General features: G+C 39.9%; 1 protein-coding gene across 1 annotated transcript; it reads left to right on the forward strand.

Annotated features, from left to right (window-relative positions):
* Nucleotides 1-5,665: 5,665 nt before the first annotated feature.
* On the forward strand, nt 5,666-8,761 carry LOC115789609 (probable serine/threonine-protein kinase DDB_G0286627). The gene is made up of 3 exons (XM_030743090.1): nt 5,666-5,748; nt 5,947-6,023; nt 7,184-8,761. Exons 2-3 carry the CDS (start codon nt 5,964-5,966, stop codon nt 7,667-7,669), a joined length of 546 nt encoding a protein of 181 aa, XP_030598950.1. The 5' UTR covers nt 5,666-5,748; nt 5,947-5,963; the 3' UTR covers nt 7,670-8,761.
* Nucleotides 8,762-11,114: the final 2,353 nt, after the last annotated feature.

Raw genomic sequence — 11,114 nt, forward strand, 5'->3', positions numbered from 1 at the left:
AAAATGATAGTTGTACATATTGTTTATAACCACTAGATGTCACTAATCACAAGATTTTATAAAATGAGTGAGATAGGAAAATCTGTCTTTGAAAGCAGGCCTTTTTTTCCACTTTGAGAGAATGTAAGAAAGTAAAATTAACAACAGGTAAAATTGATCAGACCAAACGGAGAAAATCAGTTAGTAGTTAAACTAAAATTATTTTTTAAAACCAAAAGAAGATTGATTTAAAAGCCAGTATAGATAGATACTTTATCGATCCCACAAATTCTGACCTATGATGGTTCCAGCCTTGCGAATCAAGATGTTGGTCTTTTTGGATTCTCTGGTACTGATGCTGACAGATAGATGATGCTGTCCTCTACTTGCATGGAACTGTCCCCTGTGGTGCCCCAGTATTGCTAACCGCCACATCAGACAGGGTTCCCTGTTTATTTCAATGTAAGACATTGAAATAAAAAATTTCAGTATCTAAGTTGAATTAAAAAAATAAACTTCTTTCCTTCAAAATGGAAAGTAAAACATGTTGAAGTGCAAGTACTGTGGTGATTTGTAGGGCTCGGCTCAAGTAATGCACAATGCAGGCTTCATAATCTTACTTTTTTTATTAGATATTAAATGTCTTCTTGATGACACCGGTCAGAGGGGAATGGCCAGATTGCTGATAGGAAGGCAATAGTAACGAGGTATGCAGAAGAGCATCTCAACAGCAGCAGAAGACCACACCAGGTGCAACTCCTGTCAGTCAATTTCTGCTGTGATATTTGGATGGTAGGGTCAGAATGTTCAGGTCCTTACACTCTGAGGTCTCAGGATTGTTTGTTGTTGTCTGTTCCTATAGGTAGGACTGAGACAGGCAAAAAAGCGTTCCAATTCGCTGCTCCTTTTACATGGAACGAAATTCAAAAAGACCTCAAACTTAAGGACCTGGTCTCAATACATGAGTTTAAGGCACTTTTAAATAACCTGCCAATGACTGCAATGAGCTGTAGATGTTTTGTTTAATTTTTAATGACATTTTTTAGAGTTTTAGATTTCTTATTTATTTCTCCTTTTGACCTGTATGGCTGTTTTCTGTGAATATTTGTCATACCCAGGACACACTTGAAAAAGAGATTTTAATCTCAATGTGTTTTTCTTCCTGGTTAAATAAAGGTTTGAAATGAATTTGGCAAAAGCAACATGAAAGCATGGATCTCTGAATAGGAAAGCTCCTGGATCTGTACTCAGATGGACTCCACAGTCATCAGATCTCACTCCAAAAGAGCACCTTTGGGATGTGGTTGATTATGGAAGTGTGTGACGCTGGTGTGTTAATATGGACTAAAATCTCAGGAATGTTTCCAGCACCTTGTTGAATCTGTGCTACAAATTATTCAGGCAGTTCTTGGAATGAGTGATAATCAGAGGACTTTGGGACCACACCACCCATTCACACCACCTAACCTCTAAGTATTATTGTAGGATTGTAGGATAATATATAATATATTGTAAATAGCCTGTTAAGGTTCAACACACAGGCACACCATGTACATTGTATATAGTATTATTATTAGTATTATTTTTATTATTATTATTATTATTATGTTTAATCTTGTTTGTTTTTATCTTTCTTTCTCTTAATAATGTAAATTATTATATTTATATTTATAATAACTGCGGCTGCTATTACACCCAAATTTCCCGTCTGTGGGACAATAAAGGCTGTTTCTTCTTCTATTACATGAACAAAATCCAGATGATGTTTTCTTACGACATGTTTGTGATTTTCCATTATTTTCCTGTTTGACAAGTGGGATCTTGACTGTGTTGCTAAATTGTGTGCCAGCATGATGACTGAATGGAACTAATTATCTGTGAGTCATTATTTTTTTATTCACACTATCATTAGGAAAACACCCTCCCACTTGCTTTCAAAGGTGTAGTAGTTTGGGTACAACTTGGAATGATGGCATTTAATTTTAAATGGGTTAACACTTAGCTAAACTGCAGGTGTATCTTTAACAATAAACCAGCATTTCTTCATATTTTGCTGGGGAAATGAGAAAGGGGTGCAGGGATTTCTTGAAACATCTGTAAGCATACATGGAAATATGAGGCAAAAACAGAGTTGGTATGTGTCTAACATGCTTGAAAGTCTACATTTGCCATGACCACCTTTATTCTTGATCACAGCCTGAACTCTCTGAGGCAGCCTTCCTGTCTCATTTCTTTAAGCAGTCTTCAGGAAGAGTTCTCCAGGCTTCCTGAAGGACATTCAAAGCTCTTCTTTGGATGTTGGCTGCCTTTTCTTCCATCCTCTCCCAAGATGATCCCACACTGCTTCAATAATGTTGATATCCGGGCTGTGGTGATGTGTTGATGTGGCAGCTAGTAACAAAATGCCTACATACGCCATTTAAAATGGGTTCTTTGCTAAGTTGTTTAAGTGTGGACACTACACTGATTCATCCCATGAGTTAGCTGCCTTTTTGATGCTCGGATGATTCATAATGTAGGTCAGTGTTACAGTAAGTGACAAACATGCACACAAACACTGCTCCCAAAATGATCAGGTACAAGAACTGGGCTGAAAAGGAGTGAAAATATTTAAGTCAGGAAATGATGTCACACTGATCTTGGGCAAGGCAAATGTGGGAGACAGCAACAACAAACAGTCACTTCCTTCATTTTACTCTATTAATGTTTGATTTTTTTTTTTTCAGTGAATACCTGATGGTGTGTGTCCAAGGCTGCTTAAGGACTGTGCTGCCCAACCATGTCAACCTCTCCAGAGGATCTTTAACCTGAGTCTGTGGAAAACACCCTGTGCCAAAAATAGTGTCCAGTTGATCTAAATGACTACAGACCGGCAGCCCACATCATGAAAACCTTGGAACAGCTGATTCTACACCTACTGACACTTGAGTTCACAGATAGACTTGATTCCCTGCAGTTTGCATACAAACAACACACTGCAGTAATGATGCTGTCCTCTGAACCCTGGAGGAATCTGCAGCTTATGTGAGAGTCATGTTCTTTGATTTCTTAAGCACTTTCAATACCATCCAACCACATATACTCAAAGACAAGCCCGCAGAGATGGATGTAGGTTCTTCCTTTGTTTCCTGGATCACAGGCTACAGACAGACAGGCCACAGTTTGTCAGGTTGGGGATTCGGAGTCCTGGCATATATCAGGTATGGACAGGAATCTGAATATAGGGATCTTGTTAAAGCCTTCAGCAACTGGAGTCACAAAAACCACGTCAAGGAAATTATAGTAGATTTCCAAAGATTAAGGCCCCCTCATCAGCCTGTGAAAGTTTGTGGGGTGACCATAGAGGTGGTAACAAACTGCAAATATCCAGGTTTAAACCTACATAACAAACTAGGTCCCCGAACACAGACAAACTATACAAAAAGGGGCAGATTGTCTCTTTTTGTTAAGAAAACTACAATCTCTTGACATCGGCAGTAAAATGCTGAGGATGTTCCTTCACCCTGTGGTTGCAAGTGCGCTGTTTTATGCTGCCGTCTGCTGGGGGGGTAAACTGACCTTTTACTTTTAAAGCTTACAGTAATTGAGCACTTCCTGTGGGTGGATGGGACTAATCATTGGCCAGAAGAGGGCTGTTAATGTGTTATTTCTGTGTCTGACTCAGACAAATGCACTATATTTGTCCATGAATGTGCATTTAGGAAGTTGGTTAGTGTCTCGTGATACTGAAGGTAGGCAGTGCCTGTCTGTCGGAGGTTATGATTATGCTTTTGATGAATGCATAATGCATGCATGCCAGGACTTTACACTGAAATAGCTCTAAAGGACCACAGAACGCCCATCAGTTTGCAGCTTGCTAACTGGCTGGTTTCTATGTGGTATCATAGAAGCATGTGTGAATTCGTGCATCATTTCACGGCATGAATGACGCCTAGAACCCGGGGTGAGCAGGCGAGGGTCATAAAGTAACATTTTTATGGTTTTAAATGTTCCTTTTGTGTTTTGACAAGCTAAAGACCAAGATGAGGAAGTCGTAGCAGATTGATTTTGTAAACGTTATGGCTTAAACATTTGAGGTTAACGCATAGAAATACCAAAAACCACACTTTCTCTCATTTCCCCTTTAAGCTTATACCAAAGTTAGTACATAGACTCCCATGTCAAAACATCAAAATAAACATGTTTCCAACCTAATTCAATACATGGTTTTGGCAACTATGGCAAATTCCTATCTCATTAAACTGTATGAGGTGGGAATGTTTTTGTGTAGCTCACCTACATACTTGGGATTAGCCCAAAGTTAGCCTTTTAAGGGACATCCTCACTTTGAGAGGCAGGTGGAAGCTTTCGGGCCTCTGCTCTGTGGTCTGGCTAACTGCTCTGCCTCACTGACACAGTTCCTGTTTTATGGAGTAACCTGGGACTGTTCGAGATGAAGACCGTCCCCCAACAGTGTGTAACACTGCTGCAGATGAATTCCACTCGTGTCTATGCAGCTGCATGGTTGAATGTAAAAAACGAATCATGCAACAGAATTTCTTGTGTGTTCTGCTTCAGATCTCAAATATTTCTGAATTATTGGTTTATCAGCGTCCTGAAACTTCGGATGTGAGAATTTCCCCTCGAGTCTTCCTGCCGGTGAGCAGCTTGTGTGATTTTTGCAACGAGACGAGACGGTAAGAGGTAAGAGTGAAGTAACACAGTGGTGTTTCACGCACACAGAGGTGTGATCAAAGTGCCGCTCCGCTCTCCCTCCACTGTAAAATTCCAGTGACTGCTCAACAGCCTGTCTCTCTGTTGGGTCACTCCTCCCCACGTCAGTCAGGCTTTTGTCATCTGCTCTCACCACATCAGCTTTTACTCAGGCAATCTGCCGTCAGTGTTTAGAAATCCTTTCTTCCTGCAGTCACAGATTGGGTAATAATGTGCATTGCAACTGCATTGGAAGTTTTCCTCCAGTCATTAAAAATGATAATCCCACTCTGATAATCCCGTCTCTGCACAGTCGGCACAGATGACTCTCAGACCCAATTCTTATTTCTGATAGTTAAAACATGTAATGTAAGCCAGTCGTTCCCACTTAAAAACCAGAACATCCCCTGTCTTCACTCTCATCAAAATATAAGAGAAAGTGATGTTTCCATTAGAATTTGATTCTAAAAACATAAACAGCACAGGCTGTTGGCTATAAATTACTAATATGTGAAGTGCTAATGCCAATATGTGACCCACCTGCCCCTGGGACTCAAACTTCAATCCAAGAGCAGTAAATTTAGGTCAGAGTAATGAGCAATGTCACAAACTAACCGCCTCCAATTACCAGCGTTAATTCACTTTTTATATAACATGTAACATACTTGTGAGTAATTTCAACCTGAATGTCTGGGTACTGCAGGGGGGGCCACAGTGATGACACACTTTGGGAACCACTGATGTAAGCACTGAAAGGCAGAACTCAGCAGACACAATAAATAACCCTGATACTGATGCAGCATTTTGATGAGGTAAAGTGGAAAAAAAAAACCTTCTGTCCTGCCCCCCCCACCCCACCCCCCTTCACTCTAGCCTCAGGAAAAAAACAATATTACTCAACCCTCGCCTCAGGTCCCCGTCACTGCCATGCCCAGCCCAGCCTCTCCGCCTGGGCAGTATATATGAGCAGCTGTCTCCACCAAACTCACACACCTTTTGCAAAACTACAGCTGCACAGTGGCATTGCTTTTATACAGGATTTGACTTTGTTTACTACACAAAGTACTACACAAAGTGGTGAGTTTATTTTATTATTATATTATAAAAGAATTTATGTTTGTGTTTTAATTCATATTTTATCATATTTGATCATGATAACTGCTTTTATGTCTAACTCACATTGCTTTAAAAATGCTTTAATTTGTAGCACATTCAGTGTGAATCTGTCACAGTGTCGTGTGACTGGTTTTTTTCTGTGGTTTCTCTCCTTCGCAGATAGCAGTCAATCAAAAATGGACCTTCTGAAAACCACCCTCCTCATCGTCCTTCTCACAACAATATCTGCCATGCCAGTAAGCTAGCCCCGAAACATCTGCAGGCTTCTCTCACCTGACTCACTCACATTTTTCTTGCATCACCTTAAGCGCGAGAACTTTAGGAACCACTGGGTTAAACTTTCTAACAGTTACACACCGTGTATTAAAAAGGATAATTGGTGGTAAAAAGTCAGGTTGTATAGAAAAAGGCATGCCATCCCACCACATACCACTTCTGTGGTGATTTTAAGGTCTGAGCAGCTAGACCGTACACGATGTTTGTTTAGTAAATTAATTGGAGCCAGCCTGCTCTGTAATCTCAGGCACATCAACCCTCGTCACATCCTGTTTCAAAACACTAAGATGGGAAGAGCCAAAGCGCTCAGCCACAAGGCGTACAAGCGGGATTTCACAAACCAAAGAGGGACATCGCAGTGGATGTGTCCATCTTTTATATGCACACTATGATTTGGGATGACACTTTGTCAGTTCAGAGTGTCATCCAAACAATCACAGCCCACGTTCTCATACTCCCCACCAAAACACTCAAGAGCACTTGGAGCAAGTAGAGCTACTCTTTGCATCAGGACAAACAGTGCATTTTAAGTAGGATTTTGCATGCAGGGATTTTGGTGTACTGGAGTATTTTGATGGTTGATTGCATTTCTACCTTTGTTTGTTTGTTTGTTTGTTTGTTTTTGGATTCTAACAGCTAAAGAATTCAGCCATGAGCAATGTATTTTTATATAAATAAAAACCATTTATTTGATATATTTGTTTGGAATTTTCCATTTATTGAATGATGCTCCCTCCTCCACCCCCAAATTATATCACAGTGACTAAGGTCACTCATTTTGCCCCTATTCAGTTTCTAGCCTGACCTAAAATGAACATTTTTATTCAGATGGCTGGTGTTTGTTAGGATATTTTCACCTTGAACAATGGGTTCTTCCAAATGTGAACCGTTTACAGTGCAGCGTAAACATGTTAACATCTGATTCAAAATTTCTGTTCAGCTTTTGGGGCCATAAAATGGATGTCATGTTGAATTGTGAGAATATATTCAAAAAAGCTTTTAAACTTTTTGCACCATCATTAAAATTGTATTTCTCGTGTATTAAAACATTTCATTTGGTAACTCAGAAAGAAAACAGTGTCCTAATTTGAAAGCATCTTTGTTTTTTGTTTTTCTCCAGAGGGGTTCCAGAAGGCATCACGACGCAGATATTCCTGAGCAGAAAATGCTCCATGCCTTTAACCAGTTCATCAGGAACGCCTTCAAAGACGAAGATTCCAGTGAATCTCCAGAAAGTAAATCTTCTTCTGAGGAGAGTAAGTCCTCTGAGGAAATTATCATTCCTGATGTGACCACACCAGTTGTAATCACGCCGGCCGTGACCACGCCTGCCGTGACCACACCCGCCGTGACCACACCCGCCGTGACCCAGCCAGCTGTGACCCAGCCAGCTGTGACCTCTCCTGCGATGACAACCGTTGAAGAAGGGAGTACAGCCACTCCTGAAGTGGGCACGATAGACACCGACCAACCAATCGTGATGGAGACAACGCTCTCACCAGAAACGCCGACCCCATCCGCCAGTGTCACAACAACGTGTGATCAGTGTTTTACGGTGGTGATTCCAACAGGAGCTCCCATCACCGACAACAGGGGAGACAACTGAGCAACCATTAGGCAACGGCAGCGAGTCGCATGTGGGCAGTTTCTATCCATTTTAGAGAGACAAAGTCTCCATATTTTCTTTTCAATTTGCATCTTTTTGTGAAAATTACTTTGCATGTATCTAAGAAAAAATTTAGTTTAAAAAAAGAAGAGCATGTGCCTTTGTTTTTCTGTTTATATGTTTTATATGAAAATCTGATCCCCTTTTATACCTATTTTTATACCTTTTAACAGAGGTTCCCAATTATTTTTAACACATTAACAGCAGGATTAATAGACCTCTAACATCTCAGGACAGAGGATAAGAAAATAATGATTCCCTTAAGCCGATTTTGAACTGATTTAATATTACGGGAGAAGGTGGGGAAGTGATTGTGTGCAGTCTGGTTACAAATAACTGATAACCCTGGATAAAGCCACTTGTATATGCTAGTTTAATTTTCAGTAGCTAAAATGTGTCTTTGTGTATTCATATGCATGTATGTGCTACTAAGTGTACATTCAGATGAGTTAATCCTTCACTGCTGGTTTGTCCTGTGAAATCCAGAGTATGACCTGCAGTGTTTTAATTCTCAAAAGCTAAATCAGAGCATTTATGAACCAAACCACTTAAATATGTGGCAATATAAAATAAACAAATGGGCGGCTTGTTTGCATGTTTATTGCAGCTTTAAGGCAGGATATGGTTGGACTTCTGACAATGTGCTAAATAAAACTTAATTTCAGGTTTTCTGCAAAGAGCTGCTGATATACTGCTGAAAGCCTAAAGACATCTGTCCAAGCAGGAAAACCAGCCAAAGCCAGTGATGGTTATGGAATTACATTTTCACAAAGCAACAACAAAAAGTTGTTGCTCTGCATGAGGTATCTGGAGTATGTGTCCCAACCGCAGCAGTGTGTTTATAGCCTGTGGAGGATGTGTCATGTCAGCTCTTGTCTGTTGTCTGTTCATTCTGGTGAAGAGTCCTTACCACAGCAGGTTTCTTTAAATACCAGCTGTAAATGTATCTTTTCCCAGATTAAATGTAGAGCAGAGGGCCAGAACAACACCTTAATGTTGTTGGTGTGTTTCTATTTTATGGTGTATTAGACTTAAATTTGTGTTGATCTAATCTGCCTAATTATGTAAGAAGTGCTGGTTTTTCTAATAAAGGAAAATAAATAAATATATATATATATATATATATATATATATATATATATATATATATATATATATATATATATATATATATATATATATAAAATTGAGTGTTCATGGGAGTTTGCCGATCCAGTTTAGAATAGAATAGCTTTATTACCATTATACATCACATATAATGAAATTACAGGTGCTTTCCCATTGTGCAGCAACATAAGTATAAAGTATATAGAAACAGAATAAAATAAGAAAAATAAAACATAAATAAAAAAAACTTTGTACACATCATTTCATTGGCCACAGCATCAGACGTGAGAGAATGATTAACTGATAAGGAAGGTTGTTTCAGGTGTGCATGTGGCACGTCAGAGGTGGAAAGTAACAAAGTACAAATACTTTGTTACTGTATTTAAGTTTTCAGGTATCTGTACTTTATTTGCATATTCATTTTTCTGACAACTTTTTACTTTTACTCCCTACATGTCCTATTTAACCCCATCAAATATCTGTACTTTCTTCTCCTTACAGTTTTCATTTCCAGTCACTGCAACATCAAACCGATCTGACAGCCTGCACACCAAGAAAATTTACTGAAGCTTTACTGAAGAATCACAACTTTCTCTTGTGATTCTTCTCCCCACATGGAGCTGCTACAATGGATCTTAGGGTTCCTCCACCTTCTTAATCCCACTTTAATTCTTGAGTACACTCATTTTCTTGTTTAGGTGTGGCGGCAGAGTCACCCTCTACGATGGAGGCAAGTATCTGTCCTTCTACCTAAGTACAGGTCTTGGCTGAATTTCCCCACGAGGACCAGCAACAAGTTATTTTAGCTTCGTGATGAGAAGCTCGTCATGAAGTAACATCAAATTAGCCCCATCTTGTGGGGGTGGTTAGTTATTACAGCTCATTTATTCATTTATTATGGGCAACAATGTGCACAGAGGTCTTTGCTCCCAAACAGTGATGTGCCCCAACTGTAACATTATTTTTGGCTGATTTGATGTATGTGTGAGTGGCTACTGAGGGTAACTTAAATATTTAATGGATAAGTATAAAAATATTTCTACATAGCATACCCAATGACAAAAAAAAGGTAATACTGCCTTTACTCTTGTTCTTTATTGCCATATAAGGATCAATATATTGGGGCCAATCAAGATTATGCTGGGGGAAAAAAAGGCCAGATAGATAACTTCAAACTAAATGCAGACTTTCAGAGTCTTCCTTGTGCTACTGCTTTGCTAATTCTCTCAAAAAATATTTTCCTTCACATTTGGACTTTGTGTTCTTTGGACTTTTGTAACAACCTACAAATAAAATCGAGCTGAGCTGAAGTTTTCTTTACTGGCCTTAAAACCCTGGCAGCGTTAGCAGAACCATAGTCTGAATGCTCTTTGGTGGGCAAACACATCAGCTTTACCAAAAGGAGCTCAATAGACTCTTTATAGGCCACAGCGGATCATCAGCTTCTGCATCTGTAACAAAGCACACTGAAGAAACAAGCAGCACCTGAAAGAGAGAAAAAAAAGTGGATACAAAGAGACTGTCTTGCTGTGTTTTTCATGAAACGTATTTATGAGGGTAAGGAGCAGAAACAATAACCCCCCAAAGCCAGAGGCAGACAGAGAAAAGCCCGAGCCAGCCCCCAGGAGCACTGAAGACCCGAGCCCCCACATCTTGAGGAGAACCGAATGCCCACACTCACAGGTGGAAGAGGGAGGCCCTAGATGGAGTGCCCACACTCTGAGCACAGCACAGCAAGCAATAAATCGACCTATTCACTGTGACCTTTGCAGCACACATGCCACATCAACTCCACTCCTGTGTCAGACAAATGCTCAGTTGTTTTAACAAACATTTCGCTGCTTCTTGTTCTTTGTTTAGCATCTGATGATAACCCTCTCACACACAATTCTACGAGGTTCATTTAAACCTGCTGTGGTGGAAAAGGTCTGTAAGGCTTTAGAGAGCCTCAACAGTATTTTAGGCAAAGTTGCTGAAAAGCTGGTGAATAATCAACTCAAGAGCTATCTGGATGAAAACATTTGATCTTCCCTGCAGTTAGGTTTTAGGAAATTGCACAGTACTGTAACTGCTTTCATTAACATTCATCAAGCCTTGGATGCAAAAAAAAAAACACTGCACTGCTCCTTTTATTGATCTATCAAAAGCCTTCGACACAGTTCACCGTGGCATTTTATGCCAGAGGTTAATGGAAACGGGCCTTCCAGTCCAAGCAGCTGGCTGGTTTTCTAATTACCGGTCTGACCATGCGTGCAGTTTGTTTCTCTTCCAGTGGTTT

The sequence above is a fragment of the Archocentrus centrarchus genome, chromosome 12 (genome assembly GCF_007364275.1).
Source record: "Archocentrus centrarchus isolate MPI-CPG fArcCen1 chromosome 12, fArcCen1, whole genome shotgun sequence".
Lineage (NCBI taxonomy): Eukaryota > Metazoa > Chordata > Actinopteri > Cichliformes > Cichlidae > Archocentrus > Archocentrus centrarchus.

Bases quoted from the DNA above. Each gene is read 5' to 3' on its own strand.
- LOC115789609 (XM_030743090.1), top strand. From the start codon at position 5,964: ATGGACCTTCTGAAAACCACCCTCCTCATCGTCCTTCTCACAACAATA. The intron at 6,024-7,183 runs GTAAGCTAGCCC...GTTTTTCTCCAG, and splicing joins CAACAATATCTGCCATGCCA to AGGGGTTCCAGAAGGCATCA.